The sequence below is a fragment of the Propithecus coquereli genome, unplaced genomic scaffold, assembly GCF_000956105.1.
Source record: "Propithecus coquereli isolate 6110/MARCELLA unplaced genomic scaffold, Pcoq_1.0 Scaffold68, whole genome shotgun sequence".
NCBI classification, from domain to species: domain Eukaryota; kingdom Metazoa; phylum Chordata; class Mammalia; order Primates; family Indriidae; genus Propithecus; species Propithecus coquereli.
Genome location: NW_012152840.1, coordinates 5,181,080 through 5,206,972, shown reverse-complemented (window position 1 = coordinate 5,206,972; position 25,893 = coordinate 5,181,080). Strand labels below are relative to the sequence as shown.

At 35.5% G+C, this 25,893-nt stretch overlaps 1 protein-coding gene across 1 annotated transcript in view; it reads right to left on the bottom strand.

Annotated features, from left to right (window-relative positions):
- Positions 1–25,893, bottom strand: part of LAMA2 (laminin, alpha 2) — a 551,451-nt gene that overhangs the window by 248,430 nt on the left and 277,128 nt on the right. The window contains exons 14-18 of the mRNA XM_012660792.1: positions 21,096–21,182; positions 13,751–13,962; positions 10,282–10,388; positions 4,134–4,314; positions 1,367–1,503 (exon numbers count right to left, since the gene is read on the bottom strand). Of these exons, the coding sequence (XP_012516246.1) occupies positions 1,367–1,503; positions 4,134–4,314; positions 10,282–10,388; positions 13,751–13,962; positions 21,096–21,182 (724 nt within the window). The remainder of the gene's footprint in view (positions 1–1,366; positions 1,504–4,133; positions 4,315–10,281; positions 10,389–13,750; positions 13,963–21,095; positions 21,183–25,893) is intronic.

The following is a 25,893-nucleotide window of genomic DNA, read 5'->3' as shown; positions in this document are numbered from 1 at the left end:
TTTTTAGTTGTCCAATTAATTTCTTTCTATTTTTAGTAGAGACGGGGTCTCGCTCTTGCTCAGGCTGGTTTAACTCCTGAGCTCAAACAATCCGCCCGCCTTGGCCTCCCAGAGAGCTAGGATTACAGGCGTGAGCCACCGCGCCCGGCCGGAAGATCTAATATTCTTAAGATGTCGCTACTTCCCAAATTGATCTACAGATTAAAAGCAATCTCAGTCAAATCCTAGCGGGCTTTTTGGTAAACAAATGACAAGCTGAATTAAAAATTTATGTGAAAATGTACAGGTTATTAACTACCCAAAGGTTTTGGAAATGAAGAACAAAGTTGAAGAGCTTACGGGACCTGATTTTATGCCTTGTTACAAAGCTACTTTAGTCAGGATGGTGTGGTGTTAGCATAAGGGTAGACAGGTAGACCAATGAAACAGAGTATAAGTCCAGAAAGGCATGAACATATATGTGATCAATTGATTTTGACAAAGGAATCAAAGTAATTGAATGGAGGAGAGAATAGTCTTTTCAACAAATGGTGTTGAAAAAATTGGGTATCCACAAAAAGTAAACTTCAACCATTACCTCACACCATATACAAAAATTAATATTCAAAATGGAACTGGACCTAAATTTAAGAGCTAAAACTATAAAACTTATTGAAGAAAATGACGGCAAGAAATCTTTGGACCTTGACTTAGGCAGATATATATTTCTTGGATAGAGCATAAAAAGCATGAACCATAAAAGAAAAAGATAATAAACTAGTGTATATGAAAATTAAATGAAGACACTAAGTGAAAAGCAAGCTATATTCTGGGAGAAATAAAGTTACAGAACGCATATGTTAAAGAACTTGCATCCAGGATATATAAAATATTCTTAGAACTCATTATTAAGAAAACAACCCAAAATAAAATAGGCAAAAGATTTGTAAACACTTCACAAAAGATGTATGAATGGCAACTAAAGAAATAAAACAATTCTTAACATCATCAGGCATTAAAGAAATTTAATTAGTTTAATTAGTTTCTTATTTCCTTATACTTTGCAGATATATTTCATTGTTTAGTTATGAGGTTATAGCTGTTTCCTGGTTTTATTATAGAATTTTGTTCTTTTTTTCCTTTTTTTTTTTTTTTTTGCAGTTATCACCAATTCGGCTCCATAAATGTGTACTTACTTCATCATGTTTCCCACAAGTAAAATGTAAGATACTGATCGTAACTGCAATCACACTACAGTGATACTTCTATATTATTTTGTAATATAATATTGGATTTTGAAATACCCAATTGCACAGTTCTACCAAAATACTACCAAAATAAATATCTCTACAAAAATATTATCAGATGAAAAATGTGATTAACTCACCCTACAACCAGTGGTGATGCTGTGGCCCCAGGTATTGGGTGCACATTTAGAACACTTCTCCCCAATGGTATTGGGAGGGCAGATGCATTGACCAGTCTTCGGGTCACAGTTATTACCCAGATGGGAACATTCACAAGCTTCACAAGTGAAAGAGGAGAAACAAAGAACACACACAAAAAAGGTAAAAATTAGATATAAAATGTTGATTTGTCTTGTATTCTTTTCCATACCGTGTTTAAGGATTCTTGGAAATAAAAACTTACTCATTCATCTTTTATATCATAGTATAGCGTATTTCAGAAAGGAATTGTCCAATAAATATATGTTGTATTTCATATAATAATATCAAAATTTATCAAAATAATCAAAATAATATCAAAAGTTAAGGCATTTTTGGCTTTACTATTAAGTTTAAGGAAGGAATGAACTGGTGTTATCAGATTCTATGTTAACTGCAATACCTTATATACAGGTACTATAAAATTTAAAATTTTTCTATGCTGTATAAATTATTTTTTACTTCCTGTTGATGATGCTGATTTGCAATAAATACCAATAAGCTTAATAAGTTCTTGAATTCAGTACACGACTTATACAGTTATAAATGGCACACATCAGGATCTTCCAGTTTTGCAAATATTTAAAAATAGTTGAGTTATGGACACTGTCGAAATATTAGGATACTTTCATTTTTATTTTAAAATCTATTTATTTTAAATCTATTTTTAAAAATAGATTTTTCATTTTCCTTGCTATGATGCAATATATATATAGAAAGAGTACAAATTCCCTATATTGCACTTTTTCAAAGAATACAAAAGTTTGAGAAGAACTTCAAAGCCATCCAAGATAAGGAATGTATGCCATATATAAGTGATGGTTGACTCAGCTACTGAGTGTATTTTAATGCAACATTTCATATCAAAGAAATGAGAGAGAAGAAACAGCAAATACTTGAATTCAAATGAAAGACTACTGTTATAAGAAAGTTTTAATTGCTTAAATGATGCTTAAATCATTTTAACTGAACATATTTAGAATACTTGATTAAGTTTACTTTTTATGAGATCACAATTAACATTGCTCACAGCATTCTATACCAGCTGTGAAAAATGTTCAGCAAAATACTTGACATATAGCAAACACTAAATAAATGTTAGTTTTTGTTATTATTATTGTTCTTGCTAATTTTAAGCCAAAGCATTTATTTTATATGTGCCATTCATTAAGAAGAAAAATAGTTAACGTTATGTTTAAATTTATGTGCCAAAAATGTCTTGGGACAGTTCAAATCATTACTTGCAAATAGAAATTCTCTAAGCAGTTCCTTTGTGGAATCGTAACAATGAATAGGAAGAAGACCTGATAATTAGCTCATTTTCTTCTGCCATAGCACAATGTTTACCACAATTAATAATAATAAAGAGAATTATAATAATGACAAACACTTACATAACACTTATGTGCCAGGCATCGCTCTAAATATTTTACAGCCATTAACTCAATGAATTGTTATAAAAACCCCATGGGGTAGGTACCATTATTATCTTAGTTTAATAGATGAACTGTGCAGAGGAAAAGTGAGGTCAAATCACTCAGTCAAGGTCACAAAACTTGATTCGATGGAGCCACTAGACAAATCCAGGTTGTTTGGTGAAAGTCATGCTGTCAACCATAATGCTATCCTGCCCGTTTTGTGCTTTTTTCCCCTATTCTGTTTCTCTGGGTTAGAATGCTACTAGGTCTACATTTCTAAAATGTTATCACCATTTCATAATTTTGAATAATATCCTTGGTTACATTTATAATTTCTATTAGTAGATATATTTGACTATATAGTACAATCTCATTAATTCATACTAAGTAAAAATGTGAGTATTGGATTTGAATAACAGAGTATATTTTAACATGCAACTTTCCACTGCTTCTCACATAAATTTGCTGTAATAGTGAATAATAATGTTTTAAAATTTTACCATGATGCTTTAGAGTGTAGGTGTTTCATCAAGGTTGAATCAATGAGTTTAGAAAGTAAAGGTAATATTCAACCTGGTGATGGTTAGAATAAGGATAATTCTAAATTACTGGCATATAAATCAAGGGTAATATTCAATCTCTACTTTTGTCTGTAGTGTGCTAATTGGCATTTTCGTAGTTCGTGATTTGTATGAAGTCTGTGGCTGGATTCATAAGAATACTATTAATACTTCAAGGAATCATGGTTAGATTTTCCAATGAACTAAATATTTAGAGCCAACCTGTTTCTCAGAACATCACAATTTTCAAGGCAGCTGCTAATAGATGGAAACACATTTTTTGTACCAGAAAAAATATTAACTTCCTGATCCTTACGCCAATATTGCAACAGAAAAAGGAAAAGTTGAAATGCTTTGGCTTGGGAGTAGAGTTTAAACTAAGATAACATTGGCACCAGAAAAAATTGAACATTTTACTTTCAAGCTACAGCAGTCATTGAGTGACTGGCTAAATAGAGGTCACAGAAGGGGAGGGACACAACAGAACTGGTATTGGCTGATTTTTATGGAAGACTTGCAAGCAAAGTTATTTATAGGGCAGTGTTTCAAACTGCAATGCATTTCATTTGTGAAATAATATAAAATAAGTGTATATTACTCATTAGGTTAAATATTTTGTATCATATATTGGTTGTCAGTGTGCACCCCTTTTAACAAAACAAACTGTTACAGAAACTAAGACACCAAAACCAGAGAATGAATATGTAGGACGTAAGTCTTTTTTTACAGACCTGTGCAGCCACCTTCTTGGAAGTTGAAATAGCCATGGGCACAGCGGTCACATTTCTTCCCTGTGACTCCAGGCTGGCACCAACATTGTCCATTCTCTTCACAGTCGAATGACTTAGACCCAAAAGAATTGCAGTTACAGGGAACGCACCCCCTTGCTGATTGCAGTCCAAAGGTTTCAGGCTGGCATAGAACAGGAATGAGAAAAAATGAAATTTAAGTCAATTAACTCACAGTGAAACAAGATGCACAATACCAAGAGAATAAGCAGGAAAAGAGGAACCTATGAGCTGATGTTCAGATAACTGGGTTGTCATTTAAGTAAATGGACCTTTTCTATGATATCCAAAGAGAAAAGTTCAATTATTCTGGAATTTCATCAAAAATTAATGGCAGAATTCGGTACCATTTTTTCCATTATATTTTCACCAGCCTATCCCTGTACTTCCCAAGGTTATAACAGTAATGTGGAAATAAGCTATGGGTGGTATTTCTAGTTTTAATTTAAAATTTTACTTGCTTTATTCCTAATAATCTGAATTGATTACTTTTGGGTCTCATGAACTTCTACTTGGTAAAAATGCTTTCAACATCATTTACCAGCAGCCTAAATTTAAAATAATCTTTTTCCTTTATTGTTTGATCTAATTTTTTTATATATTCATAAATACTTCTTATCATCACTATAGTGTTCATATTATAAATATAATTTACAGATTATGTGTACATTTGACCAAATAATTGGTTCAACAAAGATCTGGTTTCTTGGGTTTCATTATAACAATCGAAACTGATTTGTGAGAACACTTATTAAAAATTAAGTAAGTTAAAGGGAACTTTCATTTTCTGATGAGTTATTCATATGCATATTGCTTATCTATTTGTTACAAATCATCTTCGATGGTCAAGTTTGCATTACTGGCTTTGGCTGACTTTCTTGAAATGCATGTTATCAGGCCTAGAGTGACTAGGTTAGAAAATGCTGATAGATTAAGAAAATCACTCCTAGTAAAAAAAAATGAAAAGCACATATCCTACTTAAATCACTTCAGCATTGTTTTTTTAAATATAAAGTATGTCACATTATTACGATATTTTAATCTGGAAAATTAGTCTCAGTAATTACTTCTTTGTAAAAGTAATTCTTATTTTGGAAAATTAGACTTAATAATTGCTTCCTGGTAAAAATAAATCTTGCCACTTAATGTGAGCCACCCAAAGAGAAATGAATAAGCCTTATTATATGTTTTAGCTAAATTATTGTTAGCAGTTAGAAGATTTAAAAATAAGTTCTAGAAAACAAAATCGCACAGAAAATTAGACTTTTAAAATGTAGCTAAGAATAGTTTTATTTTTTAAATGTAAAATGGGTTGATTAAGTGTGGTAAGAATTTTAATTTTTATGTTTACTGCTAGCTTTATTTATTTATTTTTTTTTTGAGACAGAGTCTCAGTCTCTTGCCTGGGGCGAGTGCCGTGGCGTCAGCCTAGCTCACAGCAACCTCAAACTCCTGGGCTCAAGCAATCCTACTGCCTCAGCCTCCCGAGTAGCTGGGGCTACAGGCATGCGCCACCATGCCCGGCTAATTTTTTCTATATATATTTTTAGCTGTCCAATTAATTTCTTTCTATTTTTGGTAGAGTCGGGGTCTCGCTCTTGCTTAGGCTGGTCTCGAACTCCTGAGCTCAGAACGATCTGCCCGCCTCAGCCTCCCAGAGAGCTAGGATTACAGGCGTGAGCCACCGCGCCCAGCCTGCTAGCTTTATTTTTATTTCTAGTTCTAATTCAGATTTCCTTATATGATTAAAGAAGAAAGTGCATAACATTTCCAGCAAATGACATGATTTTGAAATTAAATTCACCTATATAAAGAAAAACTAAAACATATAATATTTTTATTCAAAATGGTAATTTCACTGTAAAATTCTAGATACCTTGCCTAGAGAAATAATCAGAAATTGGGACAATGATTAAAGAGAAAGCATGCCCATTACAATGTTATTTATCATAATGAATACCTATAGAGGCACTTAAATGTTCAACGCTGGAGAAATAGTTGAATATAAATTATGCTAAATTCACAGTACAAAATGATAGGCAATAATTAAAATCCATTTTTGAAGTACTTTTAATGATATGAACATGCTTAGGATATAGCATTAAATAAAAGTTTAAAAAAGCAGAATATAAAAAATACTCTGATTCCAATTACACACCTATAATGACATATATACCACGCAGACACATACAAATGGAAACACAAGTACATACACAAAAGACTAAAACATATTAAAACTTTTTAAAAATATCTGAATTATAGAACTAATACTTGCATTCATCTTAATTTCTGAAATTTTCTTCACTATACACACACACACACAGACACACACACACACTCTCTCACCCTTTAATGAGTGAATCAATCAATATCAAATGAAATTCCAATTCATAGTTATCATTTAAACATTCCAAAGTTGGAATGTTTAAGGAATATGCATAAGGAATATGCAAGAAGAAAGGTATCTACCACACTTTTCAAATACTTAAATAATATAGTTTTAAAGGCTAAGTTATAGCAAAATAAATACTACTGAATTTCATTAATAAATTGTTAATAAATTTAGTGTTCAAAAATTTATTTCAAAGGCTAAGGAAAACTCCACTAGTAAACAAACTTCAGGAGCAAATGTTCCTTGTCAGTAATTGAGATTAATGACATAAAGCACATATGGAAGAGAATGCCTGTCCAGACTCAGTAAGAAGTTGGATGGACTCCCCGAAATTCTTTCCTCGGGTAAAGATAAAAATTAGCACTTTCATATTGTGTTTCCTTTGTGCCAAGTACTGTTCTAAAATACTGTACAAGTATGAATTTATTTATTCTTCAGGACAACCCTGGCAGACAGTTGTTATTTTCATCACTTTTTTATAGAGTGGTGAAACTAAGGCACAGAAAGGTTAAGTAAGTTGCCTAAGGTCATCAGCTAGCAAACTGTGGGGCAGTGTTCCAAACCAGCCAGCCTGGCCTCAGAGTCTGCGCTCTTAACTCTCACACACAGGGCCCCAGAGGAAAAGTAGTCTCAGGATAAAATACTCTTTATCCAACAGTACTGTAAGATATGTAGGAAAAGGGCATGAATGAGTGCTGATTTTCTGCTGAATTTATATTTTGGAGACATTTTGATGAGTTAATATCCCTTTCTTTTATTTTAAATTTATGTATTTGTTTTTGAAAAACAAAATTTAAAGATTTCTTCATTTCATAGCAATAGTAATAATATATTTATTACTATTTATAACAATAAATGTTACAATAGTAACATTTATTAAGAACTCTCCATGTTTCTGCCTTATGTGCTGTTCTCACTTCTACCCTGAAACAGCCTTGGAGGTGCATTCTCAGATTACCTGTAAGAGAACCCATGGTGTCAAATGTTGATGACTGACAACCTACAGTTTTCAACCTTTGGATCTACCAGAGTTCTTCAATGGACTGAATGTTTATATCCCCCCTAAATTCATATGTTGAAATCCTAACTGCCCCCAACGTGATAGTATACATAGGAGTCTGGGCCCTTGGGAGGTAATGAGGTCATGAGGATGGAGCCCTCATCAATGGGATTAGTGCCCCTATAGAAGTGCCCTCAGAGAGATTCCTCTGCCATATGAGGTTACTGTGAGAAGATGGCCTTCTAGAGAAAGCAAGGCTTCACCAGAAAGGGAATCTTCCAATTCCTTCATTTTGGACTTCCCACCCTCCAGAACTGTGAGGAATAAATTTCTGTTGTTTATGAGCAACAGCTTATGCTCTTTTTTTTTTTTTTTATATATGCTGTTTTCTAACAGCAGCCCACATGGTCTAGGATGAGCTCACACAAGGTCATGCTGCTTCCAGACTTCTCCCAGTCAATGGCTGACTACAGTAGGGTATTAAAACTTTCCTGCCCAATTCAGGATTCTTCTAATGGGCAAAATCTGCCTGGGCATTTTTCATTGGCCTGGCCAAAAAAATTGAGATTTTGGCAAAATACGCCAAATGAGGTTTTCCTACCCGAATTTCCTTCTCTTTCTTTTCTCAGGAGTCAGAACCCCATTGTAGCAGAAGGTTCCTCGCATGCTATGCTCTCTCCCCCTTCATCCTTCATAGGCATTTCCCAAGGAAATCTCTTGGCATTTGCTTCTTGGGGGATCCAAGCAGTCACAGACCCTCTGAAGTAGGTCCTACTGCAGATGAAGCTGAATTACAGAAAGATAAAAGTAACTTAGACTTGTGGTGAGGCTAGGATTTGAGCTAAGGCCTTCTGATGTCAGAATTTGTTTTCTTAAAATGTGCAATAATGAGCCAAGAGATAAAGCCATGAATTTTTTTGTTTGTTTGTTTCTTCTCCTTTACTTTTTATGTTATTCTTTCCTTCTTCTATGCCCTCAACTCCCCACCAGGCCCTGAATATACACTTGGCAAGTCTTGTCTCCTCTTCCTTCACAACTCAGCCTGGGACCTCTTCTTCCCTCCCTTCCTTTCTTCCTTCTTCCCCAGCATTTCTTCTGCCTGGGAGATGGGGGACCTCATTTATGTAATTGAAAACAACCTTTCTCATTTTGTATGTGTTGTGCATTTATAATGCATGAAAATGTTTCTTGTGTTTTTTGTACACATAAGCACAATTATGATGTGGAAATTACCAAAATTCTTAATTATGATGAAATGTCAGACAAATGTCAGAGAAATGGGCGGAGTTTTTTTTGGGCGAGTCACTTTCTTTGCTAGATTTCCCTTTATTTGTTCATTCATAAACGTGAGTTTTCTCTAAACGATGCCTGAGGTCCCTTTCATTTCTAAGATTATAGGTTCCCACAAATAAATTTTTATTTGATATCTACATATCCATGGTTAATTCAAACTTTTATGAAGCTATGAACTTAAATATACTTTTTAAAGCATATGGATAGTAATTTTGAAAAAGGCAAGGGTTCAATCAGCAATTGTCTAATTTTTGTGTTTGCAATTTGCACACTTAGCAACTGTTATTTCTTAAAATGCCACCAGGGAACTTCAGCTGCAGCACACGGAACACAACATGCTGAGGCACGAGCCATGCAGCGCCTCTGGGATTACCGGAGCTGGGGCCCGATAGGCTCCCCGAGGGCACCCACTGGAGCTGCCGATGCCCCACCTCTGGGGAGACCCCAGCACCCGCTGCGCTCTCCGTGGCTGCTCCTGCTGTCGGTGCACCTGCCTGCCGAGGTTGCACTGTTTCCCTACGAAGCCTGATTTACAGATACATCTTCCCGTAATTTCACATTGCGGTGACACAGAGCCACGGGGATCGCAGTCACAGAGCACACAGAGTCGCTTCTCTGGGTCCCACCACATGTTGGGCTTTAAAAGCCAACAGAAAAATAAAATGAAAACAAAACAGAGCATAAAATATTATTTAAGAGATAGGAGATGATATTTTCAAACTTCCTACAGAAAGGCCTGCTTGACATGTGAGAAATGCTCGATTCTGCTTGCTACCCTTTATCACGAATAGAACGTACGAATGTGAAAGAGCCAGCGCGAAGGCAGGTGTTCTGGGGAGGAATCCCAACGTGCTCACCATACTGAAGGCAGAGCAGTCGGTACGTTCGGGCACTGAGAGCAACACACTGTATTTTAACTGAATATTTCGTTTTAGCAAAATGGTGTGTCTAAAAAAGTACCTTGATTGGCTTCTCTACTGAAAACGTTTGTTAAATAGAGTGCTCGCAGGAACTAGCTTTTAAAGATGGAACTAGAAGGTGCTTGCTGAAAGCAAAAGGAGTGACATTTTATTTTTCCAAAACCGTAAAGGCAAAGGAGAGAGTATGTTACTCTCTATAGATTAAGATTAAGTTTGTATGTTATTTGTTTCAAAAATATCTGAATTACAGCAAATATGATACAAATTCCATTGCCGAAGAAAAGTAGGTAGAAGGTCAAATGCTAATGTACAGCAAATTTTTTTCTAGTTTCAGAAAATATTTCACTGATCACAACGATTTTAGCAGTAGACTTAGATAATCCTGAGCTCTTCTTTCAATATACTAAGGTGTACAAAACATATCATTGAAAGCCAGTGACAATTTTCCAGGAGGAAGTAATTCATTGGTCAGCTCCTGCTCCTTACCTTGCATTCGTCACATCGCCGTCCCTGCACATTAGCTCTGCATTCACACTGCCCAGTCCGAGTGTGGCAAATCTCTGAGAAGGAGCCATTGGCATTACAACGACAGGCTGCAAAGAAAAGAGAGATCTGTGGCCAGGAAAAAAACTTCGCAATAGTCTTAATAGGCTTGTTAAAGAATAATATAGCCCGCATGGTAACACGGACACCTAAATTCAGTAATAGGGTGTTTTCTAAGTATTGTTAGGGATTCTATCATTTGATCTCTGTAACAACTCTACAGGCTGTAGAGATAATTCATATAAAGGCTGTAGTACAGTGCCTGGTCCATCATATGCTATTGAAATATTAATGTCATCATTATTATTCCAATCTTAAAAATGAAGACACTGAAATTCAAAGAAACCATACCTATACAAGGCTATGTGCTTAGTAGGCCATAGAAGTGAGTCTAGAACCTGAATGAGACTTAGAGTTCCCTGAGTTCAGGGGCTAATTCTGTTTCATGTCTTTGTAGAAACATCGGGATAAATTTAAAATATTGTAATCCCATGGTAAGTAATGCTTACTGGCTTTAGGGCTAAAACCGTTTTGAGAAATTATCAAAATGAATAGCACCCATGGAATAATTATAATGTTGCTATTAATCAAGAAACATTTAATTAATTAATTTTTTCAATTTAACAATTATTTATTAACACTGTGGGCCAGTTTTTTTGGGTTAAGTTCAAAAAATAAGCTTGAGGTAACATAATATATATAACTTTAAGATTAGAAAACTATATATGATAACAAAAACACTTTCAAGTGTGTTAGGAGTACAGCATTAATATAATATTTAGACATCACTTTTTTCAATTTATATACTATCTCCAAAGATAGAAAATATATTTGGTTTAATTAATCTTTTGTCTTTTCTTACTTTGTTATGAAATCTAATGTTATTCTGAAAAATATAATAATCAGTCTAAAACTTAAATGGCCTTTTCAGAAATAGAATAGTAATTAATTGCTTACTCTTTATATTTTTAATGGTACATATAATTGCATTGATACCAGAATAAAAATGTGAGGGGGAGATGACATGGGAGTTTAGGCTATTTATAGATGGTTTTGGTAAATTTCGTACAATGTCCCTGAATACTTTGACTTGAACACAACTTACATTAAAAATAGCTACTCTATTAGCCTTTGTTATTATTCTGTTTACCTGGCTTTAAGTTCTACTTCCTTTTGCTGCTTCTCTAAAAACAGCTTGATTTATCTTCCAGCAAAGTTTGGCCTTCAAAATCTGCTAACTTGATACTTAGTGTGGGGGCCATTGAGAAACGAGCAAGAGCCTAAGGATAGTTCATAGCTAGAGGATAAGAAAAGACTGAAGAAAATACTTTCTTTACATATCCATGTTCACTTGGACACTAGAATTGTATATACCTTTATTTCTTTATGTAAGTTTCTTATGTTATTATATGTAAATTTTTAAAATCTCAAAATACTTAGAATTTAGAAGTCACTTTTTTTTAGAGTTCGGACTATAAAATTAAATTTATCATAAATGTTACAGTAATTAATTAATGTCATCTTAAAAATAATAAAAGCAATATAAAATTTTACAAAAGTACCTTTTTAATGGGAAAGTATGACACAAAAATACACATAAATTTAAAAAGCAAGATATAGTTCTTTGTAGTAGTGTACTTCTTACAAGTCTAGAGGCAACAAAAATAAAGTTTTTTTCTATGAACTTTCTTTTCTTGAGGGTTTACCACCTATGCATGGAAGAGCTATTGTATCCATAAAAATTATAAGAGTAGATAATAAATGTGTTCTTATACTTTTAACTGTAATTCTATGCCAACGAACATTAAAAATCATAATCATGTCTATACTTACAGCAAGTGGTATAAAAATTGGTGATGGTGCTAAATGTTTTTATTTCCACATTCTTCTATATATTCTTAGGACTTCTTGTCACACATCCCTAGTTTACTATAATAAAAGAAGTGGAATAATATCCTCACCTTCATGGAGGAGGTTATTAGAAGACAGGAAAAAAACAGTCACTGAATGATTAATGTAGCCTTAGAATTAGGCTGACACTCGTAACTGCTACACTACTACCAAAGCAGCTAGCACGTATGAGCTTCTTCAGGCCCCAGGAGCTCACTGGATACCATCTGTGTGCCAGATCTTTCAATCCCCACACAAAATCCATGACCCTTTTTGTAGACAGGGAAACTGAGTCTCAGTGAGGTCAAATGTCTTGCCCAGGGTCACACAGCTAGAAAATATAGATCCCAAATGATCTGTTTGAGTGGAAGAATTTCTTAAGCTCCCTATAATTTTATACATATGCCCCAAATCCACAGTGTTTAAATGCACTCTGAGCCTGTTGGAAATTTTGCCTTAAAAAATTATCGGTTTACAGGTGATATTAATAGGTGCCAATTACTCTAGAGAGTAATTTGGTTTTGATTCAGCAAATTAGCATTTCTTAAGCTCATGATGAGAGAGACACATTTCTTATTGAAATAGAGTACCCTACCGGGTCTTTGGTGCTTACAGCAGAAATGATTATAGACTATGTTTCTTGTGGTTTCTATAATTCTGCAGGTCCTGGGACCCACTTGAATAATTGGAAGTATCTTCTTACATCATAAATTTGGCAGAAATTAACTGTTGGGCTGGTCTCACAACCTGTTCTGTCTAAAGATCATGACAGCAGACGAAGCTGATGACAATTGTGTGCTAACGTGGACTTACATTCCATTTGACTTTCAACAACAAGATCTCCCTTACATATTATATGACCACTAATACAAAGGATTTGTAAATTCTATGCAGTACTGAATAATATAGCTAAGGAGGGGAAGATGAAGGGAGGAATGTAATGTACTGATGTGGATGTAACCCTAATTTTGTGGAAGGAAAACACAGAAAGAGCATTTTATGAATAGTCCTAGAATGACTATTATAAAATTAAAATGAGGCTAGTCACTTAACAATTACAAATGCCAGTGTGTGAAAATGTTGTCAGAATTTTACACCTATTATGAAATACAAGGCTGTAAACTTCATAACTGATTAACACCTTCTGACAGGTCCTAATGAAACAATATGGGCTGATACATTTATTTCAAGCAAATGATTAGATAGGGCCTACCTAATTTCCAAATTCTTCTTTCCTGTTATGGGCATAAGTTCACTTTAAAATCTTCATTTCGCATGTAAACAGAAACATGTTTGTCATTTGAAAAACAATGACACTTCAATAATGCAGCAATTTTAAAAGGATTTACTCTATTAGTGCAAAGAAATATTTTAGAATATGCAGACTGTGTATATGCTGCACGTCGATCATCCACGTATTACACAAAGTTTCCTGCTCTTCAATCCCCACTCAAGAACTCATCAGCTACTTTGAGGTACAATGCATCAATTCTGTCAGGGGCATCAATAGCTCAGGACTTACGCTGACAGTTCTTTGCATCAACTGCGTCTCCAAAATATCCATCAGCGCAGCGCTCACAGTACTGGCCTGTTGTACCCGGCTTACATATCAGACAGGAGCCAGACAAGCTGTCACAGCTGCCAGGGACGGAGAAGTCGAGGTTGTCATTGCATTGGCATGGCTGACATGATCCTCCAGGTACAGAAGGTTGTCCAAAATAGCCTTCTGCACACCTAAGGCAAGAAATTTTGTCAGTGAGTATTTGGGGGGAACTCAGTAGAGACAATGTTTACATATTTTTCACTCTACACCTCTCCCAGGATGATGGCTTTTCCTTTTAAAGTGTTCCTTTTCTCAAATGCAAGGTGATTAAAAAAATGTTTTTCTCTAACTACAGTGTGGATACAAGATGAAATCCTGCCAGCCCACTAGTAATTAGATTTCAGCCAGAAAAGAATCTTGTCATTGGCATTGAAGATGAGACCAAAGCATAATAAGAAATCTGCTGCTGGCACTCTAGGGAATCCAGGTCCGTGTTGGAAAGTCTTTGTAGTACAACACATCAGATGTCTCTACTCCAATTGGTTGTTTTCTCTACAAATATGTAAGGTTCGCATTTTTTGTTGTTGTTGTTGTTATTGCAGCGAGAGCTCGTTATGAGGAAACTGGCTCACAAGGAAATGCAGTAATGAGAGTTCAGAATTTATTAAGTAGAAATAGTGACTCAGAAGATTCTTATTAATTGGGTGGGGACTGTGGGTATCTCTGAATTAATAATCGGTTTGTATGCATTTGCATACACATTCAGAGGCAGCTTTTCATTGAAGATTCCTTTCTAAAGGGAAGTGTGAGAAGGCATGCCTGCATATTATGGGAACATGACATAAGGTGATGCCAAACTGTGCCCACAACTCGTACTAACAAACTCTAGGTCTTCTTTTTTTTTTTTTTAACAACCAAAAACTACTTTATGTATTATTGGAAAATGATAAAAGTTTATTCATTTATAAGGCATATTAGACAAGATTTTGAAAAAATTACAGTATCAAATTTTCCTTGACCAAATGTTATGTTTTAAAATGCAACTTAATGTTACACATGCACAGATACATCCTCATAGGCAGCGCCTATTTATATTCTGGTCTGTCTTCTCATTCAGTTACACTTGCTCAAGCTTCATATTAAGCCACATTTGCCAAAGGAGAAACAGAACAGGGCACCTGAAGTCTACGGTAAGGCTAGCTCTGTTATCTACGCCATCTTATCAAAATAAAGTCTTTTGCAGCAAGGGTCAAAATTGAAGGGCATCAAAACAATGTAAGAGAAGATAATTTCTTCAATAATACACTACTTTTATGCTCATCTACTCACAGATATTGAAGTCATTGTGTAGAGAAAGGATCTCTACCATTTGAAATAGAAATGGCTTAAATCCAGTACTTCATATTGAGGATGCTTTAATAACATCACAATTATGGGGTAAAGTCATTGATTGGGTACAGATACATTTATTATTCTAAGTTTTCTAGAAAACTTACAGGTGCCATAATTATTAGATTTCATATTTTATCATAATTTAAAAAATGAGATTACTTACATTCACAAAATGTTTTATAAAATTATGAAAGCTGTATAAATACTGCTTAGAAGAATACTGCCAGCCACAAACATAATTGTTCATTAATTCTCTAGTATAAATGTGTAGTAACATTTTAGTGCATAAAATTTCCCCACAATCCCTTCAGTAACGCTATTCAATAAAGATAATAAGAAGATCTTTTTGAATTTTGACTTGATTCTTCTTGCCTTATTTAATATTCAGAGCTTATGATCACATCCACATATAGTCACATCTCATTGTGTTTACTACTAAGAGAGTGGCTTTGCTCCACTGGAATAAGGATATACAATGATCGTTATCGCAGCAAACGAAAACCTACTATTTTCAGCTCACTTTCCTCAAAATGACTTACTGCCCTCAGGAGAGATGGCATTATATAACAAGATCTGGGAATATTTTTTTTAACATAGATACCAATTAATAAGTCCCAAATTCTCCTGTAATAAAAAAAAAAAAACCTCATTCCAGGGAGAAAATAACTATAATTAAATGAAGTAACAAAAGAAGCATTTGTCTTTTATTTTTTGTTGCAGGGCATGTACGGAAAATTTGTGAATATACATGACAAAAAATTCATGTACCATTTTACTGAAAGCGGGACCTTTTTATGCAGCACATTCATCACATTGCTGGTATATGTGTGTGTGCGTTTCTATGCAGAGAATAATATTCTTAGAGATTTCTAAAATGTTCCATTAGGAATTAAAAAGTAATTCTAGGGTCAGAGAATAGAAAACTGCTAATCATAAAACTTTTATTCATAATAATAGCATTTTATAGTTTGAGCAAGTTAAATTCACCTAATTAAAATTAGTTTAAATCACAGTCCTTTGGACCTTTCCAGCTTCTCAGATTCTCACTCTAGGAAAACGAATTATAGTGTGAAATCTCAAGCCCTCTCATTTTCACATGCAAGGCAGAATGAGGGCATTTTTTTAAAAGATAGTTTATTGAATGCTTTGCTAGAGATGGGCATCTCGACATAACAAAGTCATTGTTCCTTTCCACATTTGTTAACTTTTTCAGATCAAATTACAATATTTTGGAAAGATACCCTTTAATGTAAGATACCCAGCAAACATATGCAGTTGAGTTACAGTAGCTGCTATTTATAACTTAGGAACAATATCAGCATGAATGAGAAAGGGGAGGAGGGAGGGAAGAAGAGAGAGAGGGAGAGAGAAAATGGCAGAGGTGGAGAGAAACAGCAATGAGAAGAATGCAACAGCACTGATGGGGCTTTTCTTATCTCATTCTTTTTTCAGCAACTTTTGGCTAAAATCCATGGCCTACTTTTCCATTATCTATAGTCTGAAAACAATGAAACAATAAAATGCTAGTTTCAATCTCTCTAAGCAAATTAGAAAAGCTCTCACTTCACCCTCCTTCAACTCTCTTCCTCAAAAAAAAAAAAAAAACTCTACTGGGCACTTTTACATGATCAGGCACAGTCTTTATACTACAGTTCATGGAGAAGAAATACACTTTTAAAAATGCAGCAGCAGAACAACTGGAGATAGGCTATATGGAAGCACAGAAAAGGGCAACCAACCAGATTAGGATTAATCAAGGACTCTGTCAGGATGATAGAGCTGAATTTTGAGAACTGAACAGGGGTTAACCTCAGGGCGATGCGAGGAAGGGTTGCAGTCTTCCGGGCACGGGGAACAGTATCGGCAAAAGCTCAGAGGAGGAAGGCTGGAGAGTAACGAGGAGTGGCTGTGCGGTGACGCGGTGTTTGTACTTCCTCCCATTTGACATAATCAGCAAAAGACTGAGGGAGTTTGTCTGCTTATATGGTGCCTTTCTAAAATTGGAAAAAAGTGTCCTCTCTAGGCATATACAGAAAAAGTGAAGGCAGAGTGGACACGGCGGACACCAGGCACAGCACAGAAGGTGTCCTGACAAGAAGAGGGTACGCTGGATTCAAGCGCCCAAACTCCCCCTGCCCTGAGTGCCTTTGTGCCGTGTACAAAACGCACAATCACACAGGAGGAGCCTCTTGAAACCTCAGCTGGAATCACAATTTTGCCAATGATACTACCAAATAGGAACAACTGTTTCTCTTCTGTTATTTCTGTAACCCCTTGCTCTATATTCAGGACCCAAGGGTGCAAGGACACTCAGACATGAGTAGAAGTTCTCGCCAGTGATCATAGGGATCAGAGGGTCATCAGACTTGATCCAAATTCAGACATTTCTGAAGCAGAGGAGAATATCTAAATGATATTGTAGGTGATTTTTCAAAATACTAAACAATTAGATTCAAAGAACTTCTGCATTCTCAGTGGAAATTGTGAAATTAGTCTTAACTTTTGACCTCTCTCTCCTCACCTAGGGATGAGTTGTCAGATAGGGAGGAGGTAAGGTTTAAAAAGTCCACATATCCCATTAAGATTCATGTTGCCCTGTGAAATCCACAAGGTGAACTTGCCGTGGTCTTTTTAAATGTCTTTCTCCCTGACGTATGATACGTTGCCGAGGCTACGAACTTACTCTGGAAGTGACTTAGTGTCCAGTAAGGGCAGGTGTTATCAGCATTTAACTCACTTTTTGCTCTATGTTCCTTTTAGTTTTTCTTGATGCTCCAATGCTTACTTAATCCCCTTTAGCCTTCTAAGATGCTATCTCTCAGTTTTTAATTTTTAATTTTTCCCCTCTTGTACAGATGATAAAAGCCTAGAATCTTAGCAAAGTGCCATGATGAATACCTTCTCCCCTTACTTCCTGACTCTCTCCTTTTTCTTTGTTTTAAAACATTCCCCAGCAAAGCAGTGATACCTCAAAATAGGGGTGCTGTGGTCCCGACTAAATGTTTCCCAAGCTGTAATTAGTGTTCTATATGTGACAGAATACCAATCAACGTTTTGTCGTATCTCCTTTTGCCATCCACTCATTCACTGTTCTTCACTCCCTCAAGTCAGGAAGCAAGGCCCATCCCGTGCTACATGCTTGAGTGATGGGATTTGACTGAGTAGAAAGCAGAAACATAGGAATCTTCTGGACTTTGGGCTCTAGAAATCGTCATTTCTATGAGTGTGGCACCTCCTCCCCCAAACAGAAAATGGGATGAAATCGGAAAGGCAGATGGAGAAATGGTGATGGGAGAGATGTTGGTGGGTCCCAGCGAGGAATGAAAGAATCTGAATGATTCTTATATCTCCAAGAATGGGGTGAAAGTAGTGGAGAGACTTGCTAGACCTGAAGAGAAAGGTAATTAGGAAGATGGGGAAAAGGAATGAGTCAGCAGAAAGATGCCAGGATGAAATACTCAGGACTGGCTGGCCCCACGACATGTCTCTTTGCCCAATAAACACACATCCATTGCCCCCGCCCCACTACTCATGCATACAAGCCCCTGGGTACTAGGAAAGCTTGTTAGAACTTCAATTCAAGCATGAAGGTGGGAAGAGGAAAAGAAAAAAAACTTTGAACTGGCTAAGATTATGTTTCTAAGCCCTCACAGGTCCCATATATAGAGAAAGGGGTCTCAAAATGAAATTAAATTGTGATAAAGAACATAAAGTTATAATTCTTGTCCACCTGAGCTGTAATCTGAGATATTTTCTTGCTATGTATTAAATGCAGAAAATTTATGGCCATGTATGTTTAGGAAATCCTGAGCTAAACAAATTGAACAGATTTCTTCACTACACGCTGCAGGACATGCCAAAACTTTTAACATGCTAATGGATACTTCCCAAACTTACGTGATCACAGAAGTCTTCATTCTAGCAACACCTACAGTTTGGGAAATGCTGCCTTAGTTTTTAAATGCTGGTTTTCTGGAGATGATGTGCAGAAGCTGATCATGCACATCACGTAGAGAATGGTTTTGATTATAAGATCTTCAGTGCAAACAGTATCTCCTCCTTAATCCATCCTTACCTTCCTTCCCTTCTACTTCAACATGCACATCTCAAAAAATGTTTCTGCTAATATTTTGGATCCATTTAATAGGCTTTTTAGCTTACATAAATACAGTGAAATGATAAATCCTAAATATTCCTGGAAAACCCTAATTCAAATTCAGCTAGAAAAATATAGTATCCTTTTGTCTAAATAATAATAGTTCAATATTATTTTTGACTAAAAAAAACTTGAGTTGGAGATAAGCTATTCTATCTGCTATACTGTCTATGCATGTCAACATATTCTTTTGCATGAGATTAATACAGATTTTAGACAGGAAATCATGCTTTCTGTCAGGTATTTCTTTCCTTGGTGATTTTTTATTATTCAAATAGAATTCACTCAAGAATACATGGAACCATTCTCACCTGCATTAAAGAAGGATGTGAGCTGCTGAGGGCAAGGATGGTATAGTGCATCTGTTTATATCCAACATCTAGCCTTGTACCTAGCACATGATAGTTGTTAAAGAGATGTTTGTTTAATAAAATGTAGCATTTTAAATTTAGATGGCTCAGAACTATTGTCTAACACACACAGAAAGTATAGTGCACGAAGCAGAGCGATATAAATACATCAGAGACTATGCTCACCTAGATAAGTGCATTTAATGGCCTTGTATGACAGAGCAGCTGTCATTTTCCAGTTGCTAAAAAAAAAGGTTGCCTGTAGTGCGCTGAGGAGTTAGGCATTTGATATAAATCTGTCTTGGCAATGATATGTTCTCCTATTATTATATAATAAGTAATATGCATATGCCTTTTTGTTTCTTAAAAAAGCACAATTAAAGATTTCCAGTTGATTGATGGCAAATAAATCCTCCTTGTTTCAGGTTTTTGATACAGATGCTTCCATACTCACAAATAGTACTTGTTGCTGCTAGGGAGTGTCATTGGCACTTTGTCCACAGACTGCTAGTTGGTAGCTAAATTCTCTCTGGGTGACAGGCTCATGCTTCATTATCTTTATGCATTCTGGTTGAAACAGGGGTGATGGATGCCAAGAAGACAGGCGAGGATACACAGAAACAGCCCTCTTTGGGGTGTGCCTTGGTGCCTATGAGTGAAACCAGGTCACTTCCTCTGCAGCCCCCCTCCCCTACCACCAGTGACGATAGCAAAGGGAGTATTTTCAGTGCTAAAACCAGAGGGAGGCTGTTGTGTTTGGCAATGCTATCAACGGGGGAGTTTGTACCATTTTTTTACTGAGACTGAATATACAGAAGAACCATTTCCTCAAAAACATTTCAGGAGTAAATATGATGACACAAATTATGCAAGATAATATCCATGGTTCCACTGCAAAGCAACCTAGTAAAATCAACAAGAATTAAAATACTGGTTCAGGAGTAATTAGAAGAGAATATAAATCATGATAATAAATTACAGTTTGTTTTCTATTTTCAAATATATTTAAAGTAAATTATGGACCACTTGCTGAACTATGAACTATGCATTTAAGCCACATTTTAAGAACAAAAAGCTAATTATGAAAAATAAATGGTGCCTACATAGACAGTAAGATAAATCTTAAAGTGTATGACTTTCCACTTGAGCAATGCCTTCTAGAAGGATTGTGGGTTAATGCTTAACCTTTAAGATTAAAACATTAATCAGATAGTCTCTGAATGAATGAAGATTTACAGAGCAATTTCTAGAAAATAAATAAGCTACAAAAATATAATGCATTTGTTTGACAAGTGTGGTGAGAAACTTTATTTCACCTCATTGAGTGTGGCAGTTTCTCTGGTACGGTACAAAGGATGATAATGCCTGTGGTTTTATAACTCCCAAGGTAGAAATCATTTTGCAAGACAGTGTAGTACGTGCTTACCTCTCACAGCGTGTTCCTGTGTACCCGGCAGGGCATTCATCACAGATCAGTCCAAGACTCCGGTCTAAATGGCACATCGGGCTAAAGCTATGTTGATGTTGTTGGAGAACAACAGGGACAAGGAAGAAGCACATATACGAAGTCATTAGCAACATATTTTCATTTCTTTCTCTCCACTACTGCTGTGACAAAAGGGTACAGGCTGGTCATTCTCATCTCACAGACAGAGATGAGGGTCTGGCCAATGGAGGATGAAATGACATTGCTGTTTCTGCAGACGTGAATATAGCCCAGTGGAGAGCAGTATGCCTGTGACATGTTATTAACTGACTTTTGACTGTTCTGGGTCATGCTCATCCGAACAAGTGGGAATGCACATCTGCTTTTTAGGGATTTCCTAGGCCCGGCAAAACACAGCCTCACATACTTTCTCTCTAGCCAAATCCCCCTGAATTTGAAGCAACCCAGAGAAATCTGTTAGAGATTTTGGAAAATGCAGAAGACAGTAGTGGTGGTGGCAGTGGTGGCTGCAGGGGTTCTTGCTTCCGGAACTGCTACCATGGGGTGTATGTGCGCAGGCTGCGGCCCAAGGTCACTCACAGGCATGCTGCCACCACACTGGTGGAATCCTCAGGAAAGCTTGCAGGAGAGATCAAGTGTGGATATTCTACTTAAACTTATAATAAATCAAGTCAAACCAAAACAACTTTGCCATGTTATATCTTCTGGTATATTCCAAAGTTTATCACTCTTTTGCAAATATTTCTAATTGTACTCTGAAGTAAATTAGGAATCTGTTGGGTCTAGGGGGAAAGGTCTAGTCTGGGATACCTAGAATTTATAAATATTATCCAGATAAAAGATTCCACGTTAAGGGATTCTGGTAGCTGTCACAAACAGCAGAATCAAGACGCATGTAGCCTGTGCTCTGTGAAAAGAGAATCTCCTTTGAGAGAGCAGCCTGTGCCTTGCCACCTAGGACCCAAGGGGAGCTCACTGTGGGTGATTTTCTTGGCAGGTGTGTGATTTCTCTGAAGAGAAGAGGCACATGATATCAAATAAAATGGAAAGAAAGAAAGAAATCCTCATCCAGTGATTTGCTATTGTTTTTCAGACACAAAAGAGGGGACTAGATTTTGACAAATCTCTAGAGCGCATGTATACCTTCTTTGAAAATCTGTACTCTATAACTATCTCATCAACTATGGAGAAAGTGACTCCAACTAGAAGCACTGGGTTTCCGACCTGGTGGGACTACAGTGATTGAAAGAAAACCATGCCAATTATTTTTTTAAATCCTGAATCAGTTTATCACAAGTCATGTCAAAGGCAGTTGACAAGGCTTCCAACACTTTAAAACTATTTATAAAGTAGATTTCAAATTTGTAAATATACTCACATGTCAGTTAAAACCAACAGAAGTAAAAGTAAAATGTGCTCACTGACAATATCAAAACTTTTTCAGGAAAAAAATTGAGCGATAACAAGAGATTTGACTAGTTCTTTACAGTTCAGAATACTTTGACAAACAATATTATAGCATTTTCACAAAATATTATGAGTTAGCTGGGGCAGGCATAATTTTTCTTGCTCAGGGTCATACACTAATTTTTAGGAGAGTTTAGCATGGGATCCAGGACATCAGATTCTTAATTTGATGCTGTCTTCTTCCCATAACCAACCGTCAATCAAACCTACTGGTAAAAATTAAGTGAGTTTAAACTTCTAGTAATATAAATACTTGGCATGATACATGCAAATAAAATTTTCTCATAAAATATAACTGTATTTGTGCTTTGATATTCTTTAAAGAACATAAACTGAGGATTTACTCCCTTACTGCTGTAATTGCAGTCAGAGTTATGGCAGAAAATGACATTCAACGACAAAAATAAAGTTAGAATAAGAAATAAACATGCACAACAAAAAGTATCTACAGAATTTGGATTGGTAAGTGTAGCAACTTGACACTGATTTTGGCCAAAACAGGAAGCTAATTGTTTTGTGACACAAAGAGGGAACTGTAAGATCATCACTGACTTCAAGTGATTCCAAAATTATACCATTTAACTCTCGCTGGCTAGCTCCACACCAGCAGAGAGAATGTTTTGCTTCCTGGATTATCTGACCCATGCCACAGAAAACAGAAAAAAGCCAAAAACAGCAGGCATTTTCCACAAATGGGGGAAGAAGGGAAGCTACTGTTGGAATAAATAGTAAGGATCTGCAAATGGAATAGACCCTCTTAATGGCTGAACATATATTTTTATTTAATAATGATCCATTTATAATTATGTATATATGTGTGCATACAAAGTATATGAACATGTATGTGAATATGTGCATGTGTTTATGTATGTGAATGCATACATACAGATACAATCAGTCTTGTTCCAAAGAGAGTTTAATTCTACCTATCAAAATATGTATATTAACATAAAATGATACAGTAAGGTTAAAGAGAAAAAAATGTTAAAATATAAAATAAAATCAAGGATATGTTTAGAGTTCAAAAATCATATTATAAGGAATGTTCATTTGATAGTGGTGGATCAACATATGGCTGAGCTTTTTCACAACTAATGCAAAAGGGAACCATCACAGAAATGATTCAGACCATCCAGAAGCTAAGAAAAAAATAAATTGCTTAATAAAAGCTCAACTATTCTTGATAATCAGACAATAGGAAAATTTCTCCCGTGGGTCCTAAAATTCAGTTCTAATGTAAAATGCTCCCACAGAGAGTTAATCCAATACCCTAAAATAAAATTAAGCGCATATTAAATAAATGTATGAAAGCATTTTGCATTTCTTTAACTGTCATGCACCTGAAATAAAAAAATCCTGAATGGCTTCTTGGGACTGTGATGTGATATCAAATGACCACTCCTTTCATCACTGGCATAAAATTTCCATCACGAGCGTTAGACAATCAGCGCATGTTTTGTATTTGCCTATACAACAGGGGATCAGGACTCCTTTCAACAAATTGTTACCTTGAACACTTGGGTAAGGAAACAGAAACCAAAAAGGGATGCGTTGTTGCAACGTGTAAGAGAGGGAGTGAGGGGGAAGGGTGGTGAGTACGTCCAAGCACAACTGAAGAAGGGGCAGGGCACTGACTGAGAGGAACAGGAGAATGAAGGAAAAACTCTACCTCACGTTTTTGGTTTAGTCCACATGAATTTTTGACATTTCTCCCTAATTTTTTCTTCTTCAGTTCAATGATCTGTGTTCTACTTATTCTCAAGAGAATCATTAAGCAAATACTTACTTTTTAAATTATGTTTAAATACTATGAAATTTGGCTTAATCTCCACAATTGGATTTTGGAATTAGACTCGATTTATTTTCTAAGTATGTCTTTGGATACTGTATTTCTCTAAACGTATTTCCTGTTCTGCAAAACGGAACAATATGATTGATCTGGTAAGGCCTTTCATACTGATAAAGTATGAAAGCACAGTGCTAAAGTAAATTAGAGCTATAATTTCACAATACTTTTAAAAATGTTGCCAAATTTCTTAACAAATTAAGATATATTGATTTCTTGAATGTTTAAGATATTTAGTTAACGGTTAAATAGTTAAATCTGCTTTTTGTTATCCTACTCTAATCCCTTACATTAAAATAACTGTTAACATAACTATAAGTTAACATAACTATTGCCAAATAAATGTACATTTACTGGTTTTTACAGTGAACATTCACAGTTTGTCTAACATTAAGTTCTAGTGATTCTTTTTTTTTTTTGCTTCTCCTCAATGTTTCTGTAATTGTTTATATTTCCATAGCCCCACTGGAAGAAGCACAGAGAGGTGAGTCAAAATATATAGATTCTAATATTGGTTCTGCCACAAGCGAGCTGTATGATCACTATTAAGGCATTTAGTTTTTTTTGACTTGACTTTTCTCCCCTAGTATACGTAACTAGGAAGACCCATCATAATACCCACGTGGGTATTATGTACCCTACAACAATGAGTAGGAAAGGGCTCTAAAATATCTAAAGCATTCTCAAATTTCTAAAGAATGAATGGGATTGTTTCCTTAAATTTACCTCTCGTCTTGGAATGTATTTCTCTATCGTAAATACTAATTTTAACGATGATGATAACCCAATATGACCTCTTGAATGAGCCTAAAAGTTAGCTCTATAAATGTTCCATTCTTTCAAAAATTTAAATTTTTAGCATTCTTGATGTACTCAAAGTAGCAGTATTCATAATGATATTAGTAGATAGACCTTATTGAGAGCCTACCCTCTGCCAAGACTTGTGCCAAGAGAATCTTTGATTTTATTGTGTAACTAATGAAAATCTGTAACAACTTCAATAATATTATCCATTCAAATACATCCTAAGTATTCCAGGGCAGACATTGTGCCCTTTTCATATTTTATTTAACCTATAAGCTATATGATGCCAGAAATTAATGGACATGAAACACTAGAAATATTTACATTTTTATTTGCTTCTCTAGAGATAAATTTTACTACCTAGTTATAGTCTATAGCTAGAATATATACATCACCGAGATGAGAAGGCCAAGCAAACAGTGGACACTGTAAACAGATGATGAAGTTGATATGTATAATTTAAATATTATATGCTTGTCTGTATTCATATATCATGATAATTATACCAATCTATCTCTATCTTCCTACACATTTGATTTATTTAGCAATATTATCTAAGAAATTTGGAGCCAAAATGCTTGTGATCTATAAGATTTATGACCAGAGATTAAATAGATAAATCACCAAGGTAAAACCATCACTAAGCCTTACACTTCACAT